At 35.9% G+C, this 22,785-nt stretch overlaps 1 protein-coding gene across 1 annotated transcript in view; it reads left to right on the top strand.

Annotated features, from left to right (window-relative positions):
- The window catches only part of LOC126778420 (serine-rich adhesin for platelets-like), a 69,712-nt gene that overhangs the window by 40,525 nt on the left and 6,402 nt on the right, over positions 1–22,785 (top strand). Inside the window, exons 2-4 of the mRNA XM_050501924.1 lie at positions 7,360–7,550; positions 17,016–17,157; positions 22,177–22,367. Coding sequence (XP_050357881.1) covers positions 7,360–7,550; positions 17,016–17,157; positions 22,177–22,367 — 524 coding nt within the window. The remainder of the gene's footprint in view (positions 1–7,359; positions 7,551–17,015; positions 17,158–22,176; positions 22,368–22,785) is intronic.

Raw genomic sequence — 22,785 nt, 5'->3', positions numbered from 1 at the left:
ATGCGCCACCAATCTTGGGAACTAAGATTTTATGTCCCTTGTGCCTGTAATTACACTGGCTCACTCACCCTTCAAACCGGAACACAACAATATCAAGTACTGCTGTTTTGCGGTAGAATATCTGATGAGTGGGTGGTACCTACCCAGACGAGCTTGCACAAAGCCCTACCACCAGTAAAAAACTAGTAAAAAACACCAGTAAAAAACTACTTGTAAACAAGTAATTACTTATAATTTTCCGAATCTTTGAATTGAGGTCATCTAATCTAATGATTATTTAAGATTTTTATTTAAAGAGAAGCGATAAATAAATATAGAGTATAATATAATAAACACTTTTTTTTTGAAAATGTACACCTTTGTATTACAAATTTATATATATATTAAAGCTTTAGCCTTTTTCTTATTATAATAATATATATAGCAACTATGTACAGTGTAACCTTAATATAAAGAGCCTCAACATAACAAATTTCTCGATTTAACGAATTTTTCATAATTCCCCAGAAACTTTACATTATGAACACATTTATCAAAAACCTTTTGATAATTAATTTTTAATCATTACGCAATACAGATAGAAAGTATTTTTGACCCCTATTTAATGATAATTTTCAATCTATATTTCACATAACGTATCCTATCAATTATACTTAATTCTACAAAAGTAATTCATGTCTCAACAGGTTCAGACACAAGAAATTGTTCGCTTTAACAGGACAAGCATCTACATAATGTTGAGGTTAACAAACAACTTTTTTAACTTATTAAAACAAATCATATTCCAACCTAACGTCTATACAACAAACCTCATTGTAACACATTACTTGGTATAATGAATATTTTTTAATTCCCTTGAATTTCGTTATATTGAGGGTGCACTGTATAAAGTAAACGCGCAACGCAAACACAAGATGACCGGCAGCGTTATACCGTCACGTCATTCGGTCGACCTTAAAACTATAAACGCGCCCATACCACAGCTAAAAGAAAAATTTACACTCAAACGTTACACATATACGTTATATAGCAGCCAACCAGCCTGACATAGCTGACGGGTGCCAAAATAAAAATAAATATTAATATTTTGTTATTATAAATAAATAAATAAATTTTTAAATAAATGAAAAAATAATAACCTCCTTAACAACGAAATTGAATATGACAATTCAAAATGGCCGCTTCATTTATTTGCAAATTAGTCAGACATTTAAAGAAACATTGCAACTTATATTGTAAACGCAATGCGATGTCATTATTGTGATATACGGACACACGATTGACTTCATTCAATTAATCCAAATATACTTCATTAGGGTAAGCTCTTTCATGCACTTTTGAATCATCATTGTACAAGATTAAAATAGATTAAAAGACACCACCGGTTCTTACTTAGATCCACTAGAATCTGTAAGAAACTCAGCATAACAGCAGCATAAGTGTATGAAGCCGCAGGATCGATCCTGATTAAGGCTATTGTCGTCCCAACTCAATTAGTATTATATGTATGTATATAGTAGTTTATTAGTAATTCATAAAAAAACATTGGTAACACTTTTTTAAAAAATGCTTTAATTCCTACTGTAATAGAGCTTCGTCTCATTGAATTATGTATCATCTAGAATTGATGACGTTTCACCGCTGTGTTCTAATAAGCAGATTTGATGTTTTTTGGCTGAAACACAAATAAGGATCTAGTTGGAAACCCATTAACTAAGCTGTATTACAGTAACAGTAACAGCCTGTTAATGTCCCACTGCTGGGCTAAGGCCTCCTCTCCCTTTTTGAGGAGAAGGTTTAGAGCTTATTCCACCACGCTGCTCTAATGCGGGTTGGTAGAATACACATGTGGCAGAATTTCAATGAAATTAGACACATGCAGGTTTCCTCACGATGTTTTCCTTCACCGTCAAGCACGAGATGAATTATAATCACAAATTAAGCACATGAAAATTAAGCTGTACTAGTAATTCCTAAAATAAATAATTGCCAGTACCTGCTCTTTAAATAAAATCAAATTCAATTCCTACTAAATAGAGTTTCGTCTCATCGAATTATGTACCATGAAGTATTGACAATTTACCAATGTGTTCTGATTAGAAGTTGATGAGTTTTGGTTGATCAACACAACACAACACAAATAACGATCGACTTGCTAACCCGTTTAACATACTACCGTTATTATTATTGAGACCTAAAAAGCTGTTTTCCCATTTGCTGTGTTATGTTATTTATTTAATGAACGTGTCTGTCACGTGTTGAACGCATTGGAGACGCTTGAAGGAAAATCCAAGCAGCTTCCTCAAAAAAGAGGAGACATTTAATATGAAAGTTTTAATATTCTTCTATAATAATTCATAAAACAACACATAATTTACGGTTTTATAATATATTATATTAAATTAAAATATTAAAAAAAAAACAATTTAGAATTAGCACAAAGGCTAAACACTTGCTGTATTTATATTTATATTTAACGCTTTAACCATACAAACTCGTTCGCTTCAGTTGGAGTTTTGCAAGATAAATATTAATCTTCTAATCTTGGCGCGTTCATTTACGCATATGTAAACAGCCTGTAAAAGTCCCACTGCTGGACTAAAGCTATATACTTTGAGAAGACACAGAGCATATTCCACTATGAACATGAAAACTCTAGTCTCGCTTGGTTTAAACCTGCAATCATCGAGTAAGATTCACGTTTTCTAACCACTACGCCATCTCGCCTACACACACACACTACTACACATACCGTAACCGTAACCGTAACCGTAACAGCCTGTGAATGTCCCACTGCTGGGCTAAAGGCCTCCTCTCCTCTTTTTGAGGAGAAGGTTTAGAGCTTATTCCACCACGCTGCTCCAATGCGGGTTGGTAGAATTCACATGTGGCAGAACTTCAGTGAAATTAGACACATGCAGGTTTCCTCACGATGTTTTCCTTCACCGTAAAGATTCCTACTACACATATATACTAATAACTACATAACACATACATTATGAATGTAATACAAATAAAATTATTGCAAGCGTGGTAATTTTCTATGCAAGTGTAGGTAAGCAAATGAAGTATTAATTATAAATAATCTTGAGTCGATAATGTCGTAATAGAGATAGTTTTCTAAACGTTTTGCTTGCTAATGACAGTGTGGCGAGTTAATTCTCACGTTTGGAATAGTCCAGGGGATGATCGTTCAAATTTGAATTTAATTTGTATTGATTGATAATATTATTTTTAGTTTCGATTGAGTGTCACTAAATAAGCGTTTAGTTTATATATAATATGTTTGATGTAAGTTATTTTTAAGCAGTACGATAAAAGTGAATTGAGGAAGTATGTGTGTAAATGCTTATTATTCTAAACATTAATAAAGAAACGAGTGATACAGTAAGTTTACTTATGATTGAAAGGTTTTTAACACTATTACTAATCATAATAACATTACTATATTATAATTTCTATATTTATATCCACGATCGTAAATTTCAATCGTGGAGATAGCTTAAAAGCAAAAATAACAACGTATCAAATGACGTGTGTTATTTCAACATCACCTCCCTGCCTACACCGACTGTTGCTTTCAATAGAGATCTAATGCAAGTGGGCCACTTTCACGACACTTGTTTTTCTTCTTGTTAACCTTCGTAAGTTTTCTTTCTTTTTTTTATTTTAAGCATTTAGTGTTCTATGTATGTTATGTCTAAGGAGGTAGTATAGCCTTTTCTTGTGTGTTGTTCGTGCCCTTGATCTAAATTCGTTACTCATATTATAAATGGCAATGTTAGTTTGTTAGTTGAGCTTTCACGTCTTAACAAATCAATCATCAAAAAAATTCGCATACACCTTACATTTATCGACCAACTCAACCAGACACCCCTCCTCATTCTAGTTTATGAATTGGATTAACGTTATTTTAATGTTATTTATTTATTTATTTATTTATTTATTTATTTATTTATTTATTGGAAATAGTTACACCATCGACTTATCACTAACACATTCTCTTAGCATTAGATACAGGGTATTAAATCTAGGTGAATAAATCATTACAGGTGTAAACAACGTTATATAATACAAAAATATTCGTACACAAATATAAATATAATACTTGATATTGTTGTGTTCCGGTTTGAAGGGTGAGTGAGCCAGTGTAATTACAGGCACAAGGGACATAAAATCTTAGTTCCCAAGGTTGGTGGCGCATTGGCTATAAGCGATGGTTGACATTTCTTACAATGCCAATGTCTAAGGGCGTTTGGTGACCACTTACCATCAGGTGGCCCATATGCTCGTCCACCTTATTATTCTATAAAAAAAAATAAGTTTTCATTTGACTACGACGTCCCCATTGGCTCCGAAAATCTGTCAGTTTTGCCGTTACGTCATCACGTGTAGAATATTTCATTAAATCTGTAATGTTGGTATATGTATTTTTACAAAATTTTACTTCAATCGTCAGAACGATGATATTTTTAATTTCACATTCCATATAATTACAAAATAACTTCATAACATGAACGCAATCTTTACAAGTTCGCTTTGTTAATAGCAACGAGCACAATACGTGTGAATGAGGCTTAATCTTTTCACTGAGTGAAAACTAGGCCTTATGTTGCGATAACTGTCTGTGAATTGACTTAAATAAATAATATTAAGTAATAAATAATTGATCGAAATTAAATTAATAGTGTTCGAGAAACTTGCTAGAAATGAGGTTTGTTTTTCATTTCATATTTCTAAGTCATTGTCATTTCATCATCGTCTTTCATTGTCAAACGAAGTCATTTAAAACAATATAAATACATGCAGTAAAGACTCGAACTTGACATTTGAGGCTCAATCCGAAGCGGTTAGAGCAATAGTATAGTATTTTTGGCTGGTCTGGCTAATATAGCAATGCTTTACGTGTCGCATATCGATGTAAAGTCCATCGTGGGTGCTATCCCGGCCTCTCGGGCTATTGTCGTCCCCACTCCTAACACAAGCTATCCGCTTAATTAGAGGGGTGAATATAAATATTAGTTATTCCTTAAAAATAAGGGATACGGCTATATTCTTTATTGAAAAAACAAGCATACACGCACATATCAGTTAAGATTTATTTCATTAAAACAAAATACAAACGAATTCATCACTACCTTTAGTGACATTAAAAATGCGAATATGAGCTTGTTTGTTTGTTACGCTTTCACTTCTTAACTACTTAACTGATCATCGTGAAATTTTGCATTCACGTTGTCAAGGGTACATAAATGGATATATAATACCTAATACTTCCCCTTTCCCCTCTTATACTAGAAACTAGTATATAATAAATGTAAAAATTTGACGCGAAACCGCTGAAAAAAGCAAGCAAACTAAATGTAATAAAACTCAATTAAAAACATTCGAACTTTCTAAATTTTAACTACTGAGTTAACTATATAAATATTTGCTGTTTTTTTTTTCTTAATTACCGGTGTATCGTTAAGCTATTGATCAGCTTTCTCTTAACTATCGCCGTTTAAGGCTAATTCATTACCGGATATGCTACGCGATGCAATATGCATATCTCATGCAGATAAAATCCATAGAATGTTAGATCAGACTTTTAACTGCTTATGTCAAGACTGGATTTCCAGTATCTAGCGGTCGTTCAGCGATCGAAATAAACCATAAATAAGAGATAAAAAAGAGATGAATTTTCAAAGAATCTTCCTTCACTAACCAACTTTGAAAAAAAAACGATATGTAATTTTTTTATAGTGCGAGCTCCAATAGTTAGGGCTGCCCGTTAATATGTCAGTCAGTCATTCTTTTGTAATATAATATTTTAAATATATAAAAAAAAATAATAATAATATAAGATAATCTTTTCTATTCATCAATGCGAATCTTACTCAGTACAGTACAGTAACATTCTGTAAATGTCCCACTGCTGGGCTAAGGCCTCCTCTCCCTTTTTGAGGAGAAGGTTTAGAGCTTATTCCACCACGCTGCTCCAATGCGGGTTGGTTTAATACAAATGTGGCAGAATTTCGATGAAATTGGACACATGCAGGTTTCCTTACGATGTTTTTCTGAAATGAAGCACATGAAAACTCAGTGGTGCTTGCCCGGGTTTGAGCCCACGTTCATCGGTTAAGATTAACGCGTTCTTATCACTGGGTCATCTTGACTCGAATCTTACTCAATAATCATTAATATCGGACATAACGCAACATCCTGGGAAAATAAATAAACGCTTCAGCTTCATATATTAGTATTCGATGAATAAGTAACACAGTGGACGATCACACCTAAAGCCGGCTGTCGTGCTGCGAAGGAAATTACCTTCGATTTCTAACGCAGCTAACCAAATATAATTCGTTAGATAACGTTTTTATATGCACTCATATGTACATTACGTAACGAGTGTTTCACGTTTCGTTTCACGACTTTTTTTGCTAAAGATATTTATCAATTTCTGACACAAATTCGTTTTGGATTTAATTTAACTTTACGCAAATTATTAGTTGTAAAAAAATAATTAATGAGCGTGCCATTCAATACTTTCGATGTAAGTGATACGTCGTGTCAAAAACGTTATTATGAAACGTTGAATTCAAATTTTTAGAATAAGTTATAATATACAGTAACAGTAACAGCCTGTTAATGTCCCACTGCTGGGCAAAGGCCTCCTCTCCCTTTTGTGGAGAAGGTTTGAAGCTTATTCCACCACGCTGCTCCAATGCGGATTGGTAGAATACACATATGGCAGAATTTAAATGAAATTAGACACATGCAGGTTTCCTCACGATGTTTTTCTTCACCGTCAAGCACGAGATTAATTATAAACACAAATTAAGCACATTAAAATTCAGTGGTGCTTGCCCGGATTTGAACCCACGATCATCGATTAAGAATCACGCGTTCTCACCACTAGGCCATCTCGGCTTCATAATGTTTACGTCAAGTTATAATATGTTTAACGCAATATAATGAGTGCTTTTTAATGTTACCATGTATAATAATTCAATTTATTGTAAAGAAAGATTTAATTGTTATATTATAATGATTATGATGACATAAATAATTCAAAATGGCGTCCTGGAGTTTGTTTATTATAAAAATTCTTACAAAATGGAATACAGTAGTTAGATTTTATTGTAAAAGAAAATCAAAATCAAATTCCTTTATTTAAGCAAGATCTTTAACTTTTAAAGTTATTTTACAGAATTAAAAAGTATTAAGTACAAATTAAACGCGGAAGTTAAAACACAAAGATTATAAATAGATCTTTTTATATACATTACGATATAAATCAACAAAGTTTTAATCTTAATTTAGGAAACATTTAATTTCATAACAAGACAAATAATTCTAATTTTTTGTCAACAGGCAAGCATCTAGTCTTCACAACAGACCCTGAGTCAGTCAAGGATGAGTTCGCCTTCGATAACCCTGGATTCAGACAAGAGGAAAAGAATTGGCAGCACGAAGCTCCAACCCTTCCTCTCGGTGGCAAGACGCATGCTTTACACGCTGAATTTACAAAACCAGAGCAATGTAAAGACGACTCGTATTTACAGGTAAGAAAGAGAACTCCAGATGTTTTAAAATTTACTATTTTAGTAACAAGAGTTATTATTTATATTTAAAAATAGCAGATAAAGTTGTATGGTGCAATACCTTTGCCTTTTTCAAGAGAAAAAAAAAACAACTTTCCCGCGATTAAAAATATGTACTGTTAACATATCTTTTTTATAAGAATTTTTTTATAAAAACCGTTATTATTTCATAACGGTTTATTATGGTTATACTCTTGTTACATAATTTATATATATTGATTTAGGGTTGTCAACTTCAAAAAAGGTTTATTCTAAATGTGTATAAATGCAAGGTTAGCTCTTTACGATTACAAATACAATCTAAATAGATTATACAAAACAAACAAAATAAAAATATATATCTTCTTTGGTTTGCCGTCTACCAGCGTCCCATTTGACTCATATTATTTATAGAAAAGTTACTAATCTCAGACGAGCCGGTTGGCGTGGTTGGTGGATGCTTGCCTTTCACGCCGAAGGTTGTGGGTTCGATTCCCACCCAGGACAGATATTTGTGTGCATGAACTTGTCTGTTTGTCCTGAGTATGTAATTATCTATATAAGTATGTATTTACAAAAGAAAAATAGTATATGTAGTATATCAATTGTCTGGTTTTCATAGTACAAGCTCTGTACAAGCTTAATTTGGGATCAGATGGCCGTGTGTGAAAAATATCCCAGGATATTATTATAATTACTTATCAATGTTATTGATTTTCAATAAGATTTCTTCCTCATCATCGCGAAAGAAACATTAATGCATACATACGCGTATACACAAAGGTCCTTTTAAAGCGAATCTCTACGGCGTACTTAGATGTTATTAAATTTTATTACAACGATAATTTAGTATTATTGCAACCTTAGAAGAAAGTGAATAAGCTATTTATAATAGTTCTGTAATATTCCGCCTGTCACACGTCAATGTCATATTACCCTCGGATTCCATCGCGTCGAGCCGAGATCAATTCGCTACGCGTTGCGTTGGCATGTGATCGGAATTACGTTAGCTGTTTTTGCAGCGCATATCTAGTTGCGATGAAATTATGCCGGGATATTGTGAAATGCCAATACGCAAGTGAATGTAAAACACATGATTCTACATTAAAATGGAAGGCGTGTAGGGTTGGCAATCTTATAATATATATTTATAAAATACAAAACGGTTTAGTAAGCTTTTTTTGTAGCGTATTGGTTTGGGCTGAATTTCGACTACTAGTATACACAGATGCACTCTCTATTCAATCATTCCTAATGATGGAACTGCAAATTCGATACAATTGAAAATAATTCAGACGACAACCATTCGACAACTGGAAAACACGAATTTTTCTACGGAAAATCCTATAAATGAGTATTTATTGGCTCATCCCCAAGTTACTAGAGCATGGCACTGGACAATCGAAGTAATATATGCAACAATATAAAGCCGAGATGGCCTAGCGGTAAGAACGCGTGAATCTTAACCGATGATCGTGGGTTCAAACCCGGGCAAGCACCACTGAATTTTCATGTGCTTAATTTGTGATTATAATTCATCTCGTGCTTTACGGTGAAGGAAAACATCGTGAGGAAACCTGCATGTGTCTAATTTTACTGAAATTCCGCCACATGTGAATTCTACCAACCCACATTGGAGCAGCGTGGTGGAATAAGCTCTAAACCTTCTCCTCAAAAAGAGGAGAGGAGGCCTTTAGCCCAGCAGTGGGACATTCACAGGCTGTTACGGTTACGGTATATGCAACAATAAAGCTAGTAGCCCTGTTAAATTGATGTTTAATGAATAGTAACGATGGGACAGCTGCCAAATGGTCACCATTCAGACTTAATACGCCACGTTTTGTAATAACAATGATTCCTCTTCCTTTTACAAATGTATAGGACAGGAACAACCTGTCTGAATGTCTGAAGTCTGAGTGTAAGACTGATAGGTAAGAAAACGAGGTGAGCCAAAAGTTTTGATTCACTAATTAGCCAAGAAGTCGAGATGGCCCAGTGGTAAGAACGCGTGAATCTTAACCGATGAACGTGGGTTCAAACCCGGGCAAGCACCTCTGAATTTTCATGTGCTTAATATCTGTTATAATTCATCTCGTGCTTTTCGGTGAAGGAAAACATCGTGAGGAAACCTGCATGTGTCTAATTTCATCGAAATTCTGCCACATGTGTATTCCACCAACCCGCATTGGAGCAGCGTGGTGGAATAAGCTCCAAACCTTCTCCTCAAAAAAGGGAGAGGAGGCCTTAGCCCAGCAGTGGGACATTAACAGGCTGTTACTGTAATTAGCCAATTTGCTGTCTTCCAAAAATTGTTCACACTTCAATTATTTCGGTTATTCCGATCAATAGTTACTTGGTGATAGTCTTTGTGCAAGCCCGTCTGGGTATGTACCACCTACTAATCTCATATGCTATGCATTAGAATACTCAGTATTGTCGTGTTCCGCTTAGCAGGATGTTTCCGAGATTTGTCGCGCATTGGCGATGTACGGAATGGTTAATATTACTTACGCCACCAATGTTACCAAAAAAAATAGTTACTAACTACGAGACTTAACTTGTTACTTATTTCTTAAGTAGTTTACTAACAAAACAATGTTTTTTTATCATATTACTACATAAAATAGTAGGAAACAAATTTGTACGTAAACATTAATTCGTTATGACTTTTGATAGATTCCGTTGTTGTTAAAAATGAACGGTACCTTGAACTTCTACTTAGAATAATCCAATGTAATTTAAACTTGTAAAGATTACCCGCTTTGAAGGTTCCCGAACTAACAGACCGAAATTCATAAAAAATTTAGCTTTATCGGTTTTGCTTACTTACACATCTTTTTTTTCGGAAACATATGGCAATATTGACTTAAATAAAAAAAAAGATATTTTGCTATCACATACAGGTATTTTAATTTAATTTATTTGTATATTTTTTGAAAACGTGAAATATATAAAAGAATTCAATTATTTTTTTATTTGGATTATTTAAATGTAATTATTTGAGTGATATATCTAGAATAGATACTGAAAATAAACTGTAAATTTTACCGTTAAATATAATAAAGAAGGTTTTATATATTTGTGTATTCAAAATTTATACGAATTCAAAGCAAATATTCGCCGAAAGTTATACAATAAATATATAAAACGTTACACATTTTTTGTTATCTATTCCGATTGAAATTTATACTTTTATTTTACATATTTATTGTAGTTTTAATCAATTTTTCAACGAACGTAGATGCCGACACAACGTAATATCAATTAAGTTATTCAATCTTTGATACATATATAATACTATATACATATATATTTAGTCGTTTTAGCCAGGTTGAAAATTTTACAAAAACATGAACTGAATTAGCAATCTAAGATGCAAAATTATATTCAATACAATAATAATTAATTAGATATTTGAATTTAAAATATTTGTGAGTGAAACATTTTTATCATTATTATTGTTAATATCGTCATTACATTGACTGCTTCGTTGGTCTAGCGGCTTGATGTAAAGCCGCAGACCCGGAGGTCGTGGGTTCAATTCCGAGGTCGGGCCAATAAAAGAGTTATTGGGTTTTCTTTTCAGAAAATTCTTAGTAAAAGTCCGGAGTGTGGAAGTTGGATGTGTGTACACTCCCGTGCCTCGGAAAGCACATAAAGCTGTTGGTTGGTTGGTTTGGTGGTGGTGGCTGGTAGCGCCAGAACTCTTTTCAGTCGTGTCGGATTGCCGTTCCATCGGATTATGAGAGTTAGGGAATAGAGGGTGCACCTGTGTTTGCGCACACACTTGTGCACTATAATATCTCCTGCGTAGTTGGTTAATCTCTCTTGAGATTGGCCGCCGTGGCCGAAATCGGTCTGGAGAACATTATTATTATTATTACATTGAGGAAATGATTGAATAAAAAAGTATATTACATCACATTTTACGAACATTTCAAATGTTGAAGGAATAAAAAAATATTTTATTCATTTCCTCGTATATCATATGATGCATAAATAGATATATGTATATTAATATTATACAAAATTGATAATTTTACTAATGATTAATTAACAACACACACAACCAAATAGATATCATTTCAATTAAGGGGTCGTCCATTAATCACGAGATATTTTTTAACATTTTTTATTATTCCATTCGTCCATTCCTTCACAAATGTTATATTAATTTTTTTACTAAATATTTTTTTATAAAAAATCAAATCATTTTTTTTAAGTCATTTCTAAATTTTTAAAATTATATATAAATTAGCACAGATAAACTATTATCGAAACTTAAATGCCAGCGCGAAGGCAAACTTAGCAAACATTCACAAATTTTATATTACTTTTTTTACTAAATATTTTTTTATAAAAAATCAAATCATTTATTTAAGTCATTTCTAAATTTTTAAAATTATATATAAATTAGCATAGATAAACTATTATCGAAACTTAAATGCCAGCGCGAAGGCAAACTTAGCAAACATTAAATAAATATTACAATTATTTCTTTTTATGTATATCAGGAAATAAACAGTATACTAACATAATTACTTAAATGAATACAACAAATATATAAACAAATGAAGTTTCCTAATGGTAAGTATCATAATAAACACACATTAAAAGAGAAAAAGCACACATTAATAAAACCTTTTAAATTACAATACATAAGCAATACAAGCATAAAGAAAAAATATGTCAAGTTACAAAAAGTTACTTAATCACATAGTTATCTACGAAATATTTAATTCAATAATAAACAATTATTTAATTATGAAATCAATTTATTATATTATTTTCATCCCAATAACTGTAAGGGTTTGATAATAATGAAGCCGGTATCTTAGCTGTTTATTTCATCTGCGAATAGAGCCGAGGACACAGGCTGTCGTAAATATTTCCAAGAACCAAAAACCCCATTACGGCATCAATGAGTCGTTTGTGTAGTGTAGTGAGAACTATAAAGTATAAACACTGTGAAGTTGTTTTTTCATGTACTACACGTGAAACGCGCGTCGGTTATAAGTAAAAAACTTAAAAATATATTTTATTTTATTACTAGTAGTAGTGTGTAAGCGAAATATGGAATTTTCAAAGAAAAAAAAAAAAAAATTTTTTATATAAATTTGATATTTGTTGTATATTGATAATAAAATACTAGCAGTAAACATGGCTGTCGATTTCATCATTCATTTTTGATTTTAGTTTTTTTTTTTAATTAAAATGCTATCATTCGTTTAGGCGGACGAACAAATGTGCCACCTGATGTTAAGTGATCACCCCCACTCATAGACATTGGCGATGAAGACATTGAAGAAGTATTAATCATTCCTTACGTCGCCCATCCGCCACCGACCTTAATAAAACCTTTTAAATTACAATACATATAATTGTACAGTAGAATGTGCCTTATTGATGAATATTTTTTAAAGTACTGCTAAGCTTTATTTCCGTTTGAGAAGGTAAGGTATTCCACCACGCTGCTCAATTGCAGATTAGTGGATACACATGTGGCATGATTTTCATCCGAACATAATTGTTTTTTACTGATGGTAAGGCTTTGTTCAAGCTCGTTTGGGTAGGTACCACCCACTCATCATATATTCTACCGTAAAACAGCAGTACTTGGTATTGTTGTGTTCCGGTTTGAAGGGTGAGTGAGCCAGTGTAATTACAGACACAAGGGACATAACATCTTAGTTCCCAAGGTTGGTGGTGCATTGACGATGTAAGTGATGAATAACATTTCTTATAATGCCAATGTCTATGGGTGTTGGTGACCACTTACCATCAGGTGGCCCATAGGCTCGTCCGCCTACCTATATTATAAAAAAAAAGTTTCTTTCACGACGTTTTCCTTACCACGAGATTTACACGAGATGAATTATATATATTTTATTCAAATATTAACGAACGGCTTAAAGCTTAGTCGACGCGGATGTAACAGCGAAGGTATTATCGAATGAGGTCATGATGGCGTCGTGAAGCATGTCGTAGGTAATTTTAATAACAAACAAATTAAATCATTAATCTGCACACATTATTCATCATAATAAAATCCGTTTGTACGGTGAATAAAAAAATATTAGTATTCTTTATGGTTATATGTCAGAGCAAAGTTTGGATTCACACTTTGCAGGAATTTATTCGACACGTGTAGGTTTCCTCGCGATGTTTTCCTTGCCGCTGAACACTATTTTATAATAATGTATTTATTAATACCATTTAAGTACAAATAAATGAAGAGGTGTTTTGTGGTACGCAGGCGTTCACGTAATCTTCGGTTAAGAGTAGTGTATGCTAGCTACTGTCTCTGTAAATATTATAATTATAGAAAGAAAAAATATATACTTATATTTCATTTTTTTATATATACGATTATATATGTATTCTAGCACTGCACGATTTTTAGGAATTACTGATATACCTATTTACAAGTCGAGATGGCCCAGTGGTAAGAACGCGTGAATCTTAACCGATGAACGTGGATTCAAACCCGGGCAAGCACCTCTGAATTTTCATGTGCTTAAATTTGCGTTTATAATTCATCTCGTGCTTTTCGGTGAAGGAAAACATCGTGAGGAAACCTGGACGTGTCTAATTTCATCGAAATTCTGCCACATCAACCCGCATTGGAGCAGCGTGGTGGAATAAGCTCCAAACCTTCTCCTCAAAAAGGGAGAGGAGGCCTTAGCCCAGCAGTGGGACATTTACAGGCTGTTACTATTTACCCTTCGTTTTTATCAATTAATTAAGCGTACAGCTTGTGTTAGGAGTGGGGAGGATCACGGTAGCATGCGAAAGCGGTCCCGTGGCGCTCCTCGTTAAGACGGAGAGAGTACCGCTGGTTTTTTAGTGGGTATTCCGATGTTAGGGGCGCACTCGCCGCCTTGGACAGCGGCGAGCCTTACATCCCCCCCCACTCTTCCCGTGGGGGAAACGCGTAAGGCGTTTTTCCAGTGTCAAAAAAAAGGACTGGGGAGGATAATAACCCGACGGATCAGCACCGAACCTGCAACTCATACATCGCTAGACGTCCCGTAAACCATTGCGCTGTTAACCCTTCCATGAATGATAAGTTCACTAGTTATTTATATAAAATTACTCTATAATAACTTCCTTATTTTTTACATCTTGAAGGCCATACGTTTTAATGTACTAAACGATAACGCAGATTGTATTATTATTTGTTTTATTTTGTAATGGCTTAGTCGCTTTAATCGTAAAACAACGTAAAATAACAAAACAACTACGTAATATTTGTATTTATAGAATTTATATTATATTGCTCTACTGGTGGTAGGGCTTTGTGCAAGCTCGTCTGGGTAGGTACCACCCACTCATCAGATATTCTACCGCAAAACAGCAATACTTGATATTGTTGTGTTCCGGTTTGAAGGGTGAGTGAGCCAGTGTAATTACAGGCACAAGGGACATAAAATCTTAGTTCCCAAGGTTGGTGGCGCATTGGCTATAAGCGATGGTTGACATTTCTTAGAATGCCAATGTCTAAGGGCGTTTGGTGACCACTTACCATCAGGTGGCCCATATGCTCGTCCACCTTCCTATTCTATAAAAAAAAAAAAAAAATTGAAACTATTTGATACTTGTGGTAGGGCTTTAAGAAAGCTCGCCTGGGTAGGTACCACCCACTCATCAGATATTCTACCGCAAAATATTTAACTTGGTATTGTTGTGTTCCGGTTTGAAAGGTGAGTGTGCCAGTGTAATTACAGGCACAAGGGACATAACAACTTAGTTCCCAAGTTTGGTGGCGCATTGGCAATGTAAGCGATGGTTAAAATTTCTTACAGATCCAATGTCCATGGGCGTTGGAGACCACTTACCATCTGGTGGCCCACATGCGTCCGCTTACCTATACTATAAATATATATTTCAAATATAAATAAATCCGTCCAGACGGTCTACCCATTCATCAGATATTCTACCGCTAAATAGCTATGCTTAGTATCGTTGCGTTCCGGTTTAAAGAATGAGTTAACCAGTGTATGTATCGGCACAAGGTTGGTGGCTCATTGGTGATATAATATTTTTTTGGTATTTATTGCGAACGTTATTTATCATCTGCTAAAATCCGCCGAGTTTCTTTCGCCGGTTCCTTTCAGATCTGAGGTGTTTATTTCCGAACTGGTGGTAGATTTTTGACAGTCAATAAGCAAGTGTAACCCTTCTATATAGAATTAAGATTTTTATTTCGACTATAACTACGAAGTTGCATTAAAATAAGCTTAGGAATATGATATAACACGGAGACCGGGTCTAAAGCCAGTTGACTGATTGTAAAAATATAACTTTCTAATGTATGCCATTGAACGATATTACCACACAATGGATAATACCTAAACGAAATCGGTACATATACTTACACATTATTACTGCTTTTATATAATTATGTTAATCGCTTAGTTCTTAATACAAAGCTTTGATTGTACTTTAATATAATCATATGTAATTATTATTTATAAATGTGTTTATATACTCTATGCGTTGTTTATTGTAACAGACAATATATTTCGTGATGATGTAATATAATAAATAAATAATATATATCCAGAGACATTATTCATACACGGCCATCTGATCCCTAACTAAGCAGAGCTCGTAATATGGAAACCAGACAACTGATATACTACATATACTACTTTTCTTTTGTAAATACATACTTATATAGATAAATAAACACAGACTAAGGACAAACAGATTCATGCACGCAAATGTCTGTCCTTGCTGGGAATCGAATCCACAACTTTCGGCGTGAAAGGCAAGTGTCTAAGCAACCATGCCAACCAATCCAATATATATATATTAAAATAACTTAACTAAAATAAAGTTAGCTGTATGTAGTAAGCAATATATTATTATCACACTAAGTCTAGTCTATCTCGATAATCTATTGTTATTATAAATGCGAATGTAACTCTGTCTATCTGTTACGCTTTAACGGCTAAACCACTGAACCGGTTTTGATCAAATTTGGTATGAAGCAAGCTTGAAGCTTAAAAAAGTACATAGGCTTTTATATCTGAAACCTGCCCCTCATCCCCCCTTAAACGTGAGAAGCCGCGGGCGAAAACAAATACTTTACATACGTAATCATACGCCTTATCGCTTATTTAAAAAAAAAAATTACTTTTATTAAATATTTAAACATATTACTATCAACTCAAGTAATGAATGATGTTATTATATGTTAAAAAATTTACCTTTTACTGCACTGAATGTAACGTTTGTGTTGGCAGCATATGTACAAGGCGTAGAAAAGAGCCTAGCTGAGACTACGACCTTTTCACCAAATTATGATAATGTTAATTCTTTTTTTATGGTTTTGTACATTAATTTTTTTGTTTTTGTTTCTTTTTGGTGAATAAAGTTATTTATTATTATTATTATTAAAAAAAATCTTGTGAAAAAATGATATATTTTTTTTATTTTCAGCGTGCACGTGTTCGCCGCGTAAAGCTATGGGCGCGCGACTTCACAGGTCTGGGTCTGACGTGTGGGGGTGGCGCTCGTGATGGAGTGTGTGTTCACTCGATACTAAGAAGCGGACCCGCTGCCGCCGCAAAGATACAACCTGGTATGAGAACTGCATAAAAACTATGGATTGAATTATTATCAATATTCAAAATTATTTATTTGCAAAGTTGTAGGTGCTTGCCGTGGAGTACCGGCTTAGAATAGTACTCCCCCAATCTCATCCCGTGGGTGTCGTAAGAGGCGACTGAGGGACGGGGAAAAGGGGGGATGGGCAGCAGCGTCCCTCCCATAAACATCTTACCCCCCCTACTGCGCTCGCCAACACGCCTGCCCAGCGCGGCGAGTATGGGCAAACCCCTCCATTAATGGCAGATGCGCCCAAAAAAAAGGCCCCCAGTTACCGGCAAGCCCGCTAGGCCCGACCAAGGTAGCAGTCGCGGTATCGGCAGGGCAGGGGGTGCTAAGAATCACCGGTTCACGGCAGGCTACCGTATAAAACGACTGAAAATGGCAACGTATAATGGACGCTCGATGAGGCTGGACCATCACCTCGCCGAATTAGAAGTAGAGTTAAGTCATATAAACTGGCATATACTGGGGTTATCTGAAGTCCGAAGACAGGGGGAGGACACGATAACTCTAGAGTCCGGTAACTTACTCTACTTCCGCGGAGGTGATAACCTCTCCCAGGGTGGTGTCGGTTTTCTAGTCAAAAAGGATCTCATTAGCAGCATTGTGGAAATCAGTAGTGTGTCGAACCGGGTAGCGTACCTTGTCCTAAAACTTTCCGACAGGTACTCCCTGAAGGTCGTACAGGTATATGCGCCAACTTCGACATACTCTGATGATGTGGTCGAAGCGATGTACGAGGACATCGCAAAGGCCCTCAACGACACCTCGAAGGCCCACTACAATGTTGTTATGGGAGACTTTAATGCTAAAGTGGGAGTACAAGATAGCGGTGAATCGAAAGTCGGACCTTACGGCTTGGGCTGCAGAAATCACAGGGGGCAAATGCTGGTAAACTTTCTCGAAGCGCAGGGGCTTTTTTTGATGAATTCTTTCTTTCAAAAGAAGCCTCAGAGGAGGTGGACCTGGCGAAGCCCCGATAACGTGACAAGGAACGAGATAGACTTTATCATTTCGAATAAAAGGCACATATTTAGAGATGTTTCAGTGATCAACAGGTTTAATACCGGAAGTGATCACCGCTTGGTTCGAGGCACTCTAAATATCAACTTAAAAGCCGAAAGATCGAGAATGATGAGGTCTACTCTCCGACCTACCATGCTCCAAGCTGCTCAAGGCTCCGAAAAGTTCCAAATGGAACTTCAAAATCAATTCACCGCGTTGGAAACCATAAGCAGCATTGATGAGAGAACCGACACGCTGGTCAAAATACTGCAAAACACATCCCGCAAGTGTTTTCCGCCACAGAGAAGAGACAACGCACCAAAACTCTCTGCTGAGACACTCGAGCTCATGAGAAAACGACGAGAACTACCATCGTTTTTGTCAGATAAGGCCTTAAACCGAACAATAAAAACGCTGACGCGACGCGATCTCCGACGCTCCAATACCCGTGCCATCAAGGCTGCGATTGAGCAAAATCGGGGATCGAAAGTGTTCGCTCGCAAGTTTGGGAGGCCGCGTCTGACAAAACTTAAAACTGAAAATGGTGGGGTCGTTACCTCTAGGCCTGAGATTATCGGAGAAGTAGAGAGGTTTTATGGGCAGTTGTTCTCTTCAAGATCGGATAAACCCGTGGGAATCAGTATTGATGACCAGCGCGCCCCTCTTATGCGCCATTACTCCGAGGAGCTCCCGGTCGTTGACCAAGGAGAGATTAGGGCGGCTCTAGAACAGCTTAAAAACAACAAAGCTCCGGGAGATGACGGAATCACAACAGAGTTGCTTAAGGCAGGCGGAACTCCGGTCCTGAAAGAGCTAGCAAGCCTCTTTAATTCCGTCATCCAACATGGCAAGACCCCGGAAACGTGGAGCGGGAGTGAGGTGGTACTGTTTTTCAAGAAAGGTGATAAAACCCTCTTGAAAAACTACAGACCAATCTCCCTCCTGAGTCACGTGTATAAGCTGTTCTCTAGAGTCGTCACGAACCGTCTCGCCAGACGACTTGACGAGTTCCAGCCCCCAGAGCAAGCCGGCTTTCGATCAGGCTACAGCACCGTGGACCACATCCATACTGTTCGGCAGATTGTGCAGAAGACCGAAGAGTACAATCAGCCGCTGTGTATGGCATATGTGGACTACGAGAAAGCCTTCGACTCCATCGAAACCTGGGCAGTGCTCGACTCATTGCAGAGATGTCATATCGATTGGAGATATATCGAGGTACTGAGATGTCTGTACAACGCCGCTACAATGACTGTCCACATCCAGGACTGTAAGACGAAGGCGATCCAACTGCGCAGAGGGGTGAGACAGGGGGATGTAATATCCCCGAAACTGTTCACCAACGCGTTGGAAGACGTTTTCAAAACGCTGGATTGGACTAGGTATGGAGTCAATGTAAACGGCGAGTACATCTCACACCTTCGATTTGCCGACGATATCGTCATCATAGCAGAGTCGCTGGAACAACTCACCGAAATGCTGCGTAGCCTAGGCGAGTCTTCCCGGCGTGTCGGTCTCGGTATGAACTTGGACAAGACCAAGGTCATGTTCAATAGGCATGTCGTGCCGGGACCGATATACGTCGAGGGGAAACCTCTCGAAGTTGTTAGTCGGTAGGAACAACTTCGAGAAGGAAGCCGATCGAAGAATTCGCTTGGGATGGGCAGCATTTGGCAACCTTCGTCAAGTCCTCAAGTCGTCTATACCGCAATGTTTGAAGACGAAAGTCTTCAACCAATGCGTCTTACCTGCCATGACATACGGTGCCGAAACGTGGACACTAACTGCGGGACTAGTCCACAAATTCAAAGTCGCTCAGCGTGCTATGGAGCGAGCTATGCTCGGAGTATCTTTGAAGGATAAGATCAGAAATGAGATTATCCGGAAAAGAACCGGAGTCACCGACATAGCTTGCAAAATTAGCAGGCTGAAGTGGCAGTGGGCTGGTCACGTATGTCGTAGGACCGATGGCCGTTGGAGCAGACGAGTCCTAGAGTGGAGACCGCGAATCGGCAAGCGCAGCGTAGGGCGCCCTCCAGCCAGGTGGACCGACGACCTTAAGAAGGTGGCGGGCACCAACTGGATGCGGAAGGCGGAGGACAGGGAGCTTTGGCGCACCTTGGGAGAGGCCTATGTTCAGCAGTGGACAACGATTGGCTGTTGATTGATTGATTGAAAGTTGTAGGTACATTTTTGATATTACAATGGTTAACATCCCACCACAATAACCATAAGATGATATGCAAACGTCATATTTATATAAATTCATTAAAAAAAATTACGTTTATAAAAAATATTTTAAAATTACAATACATATTTACAATAAATTTCATTGTATAATTTTTTTTACTATTAATTGTACTTCCCTATTCTAAATATTCTTTTAAATTATAATAACACGCGTTAATCATCCATATGCCTTAGTTTTCGTTTAAAAATATAAAATAAAAGTTCGCACTTTATCTTACTTTTATTTAATTGAAATTTAAAATTATACTAACTCAAGTCGACTCTTGTAAGAACTTATAAATATTTACGTCAAATGATTACGCTACAATAGCTTTACATTCAATTGAATCCTTATTCCAAAACAGGACATATTTATAGATTTTCTGAGAAGAACAATCAGACTCGCAGTTACAGTTTTTCTCAAATTAAAAACATAGTATTTACAATTTACAACTGGTGGTAGGGCTTTGTGCAAGCTCGTCTGGGTAGGTACCACCCACTCATCAGATATTCTACCGCAAAACAGCAATACTTGATATTGTTGTGTTCCGGTTTGAAGGGTGAGTGAGCCAGTGTAATTACAGGCACAAGGGACATAAAATCTTAGTTCCCAAGGTTGGTGGCGCATTGGCTATAAGCGATGGTTGACATTTCTTAGAATGCCAATGTCTAAGGGCGTTTGGTGACCACTTACCATCAGGTGGCCCATATGCTCGTCCACCTTCCTATTCTATGAAAAAAAAAAAAAAATTTATGTGTTTTGTATGGAAATCAATGAATAAAAACTCCAAGCTTTTTTATCTATATATTCTTGTGTTGCTTAATAAATATTTATATATTAATGAGTTTTTAAACATTCGATTTGAATTTGTAACAAAGCAAGAATAAAAATATATGTGGAATCTTACCGATGCAACGAATACCTTCGCATTGATTCATTAATTTTTATGTATACACAACTTTTGTTTATAATTCTTATACAAGCCCTGAATTCCAAACTAGCTTTCGCTGTGTTTTCAAAGTCAGTTCCTTCTCAGATTTTTGCTACATAATTAATTGTTCCTTATGATACTAAACAAAAAGAAATCATATTTTTTATAATTACCAATAAAAGCTATCTATTGTATTAAAATAACCTATTTGATTTTATGTGAGCATGCGTGTGTGTGTGTTTGTATGAGTATGTCAGTATATGTGAGGTTGCGCGCTATGTGTGGATTTTTGCAAGAAGGATTTATTAATTGTAGGCTCGAAAACTTGTTCATTTACATAATATATTCCAAATATCGATTTTATAAATACTAAAATTTGTAATGCGAATTTTGTTTTTTTTTTAGTTATAGAATATATGAATAAAATTACTATACAGCTTATTAAAAAGTGTTAATAAAAAAAAAAATGTTTGTCTCTTATTTCAAGTTAAGTTTTTTTTTTTAAATAACAATCGTATCAAAATATTTTACAGTTAAAAAGAGATATAAATAATATTATCTATAATAATATCATAAATGCGAAAGTAACTCTGTACGTCACGCCTTACACCACTGAACTGATTTTGATGAAATTTGGTGTGTAGCAAGCTTGAACCTTGAGGAAGGACATTGATCTTTTTATAACAATCCCTCCCTTACACCAACATCTCACCCCTTACCTACATGCGACCGGATACTAGTATTAGATAAATTCAAAGAATATTTTTAATATTAAAAAAAAATTGTAAAAATTTTTTACATATTTTTTTTTTCTTTTATTTCAGGTGACAAAATCAAAAGTATTAAAATAGAGTTCACTGGCACACCACTGGAGGACGCTGTCTCTATCCTCTCCCTAGCGTCTCCTTATCCGGTGGAGTTGGAGATTGTGGAAGGCGGGAGGATCAGTGGGGAGGGCTGGAGAGTCCACCACCCTTTGATGAAAAGGGCTGGCTCGACTGGCGATGTTAACACGGTGAGAATTATCGTATATAACTTTCAAATAATTAACTTAATAATTTTGGTTGAATATAAAGTGAGTTAATTGATTTGTTGGTTATTTATTTAAATTCTTCGCATGATGTTACGCCCGAAATGAATCAATACACTCAACAGACTTACCGTAACAGCCTGTGAATGTCCCACTGCTGAGCTAAAGGCCTCCTCTCCTCTTTTTGAGGAGAAGGTTTTGGAGCTTATTCCACCACGCTGCTCCAATGCGGGTTGGTAGAATTCACATGAAGCACGCTTCTCGGCCTTTTGGCTTAGATCAAAGCACACTTACGCAATAGCAATATCTACTCCTTTGTTCAGCTTTACTTTATACCACCTTAATTCACCTTCCCAAGACATAATTATATATATATTTTATAGTATAGGTAGGCGGACGAGCA

This window comes from Nymphalis io, chromosome 26, assembly GCF_905147045.1.
Source record: "Nymphalis io chromosome 26, ilAglIoxx1.1, whole genome shotgun sequence".
Lineage (NCBI taxonomy): Eukaryota > Metazoa > Arthropoda > Insecta > Lepidoptera > Nymphalidae > Nymphalis > Nymphalis io.
Note: the sequence above shows the minus strand (reverse complement) of the source record. Positions and strands in the feature narration are given on the sequence as shown.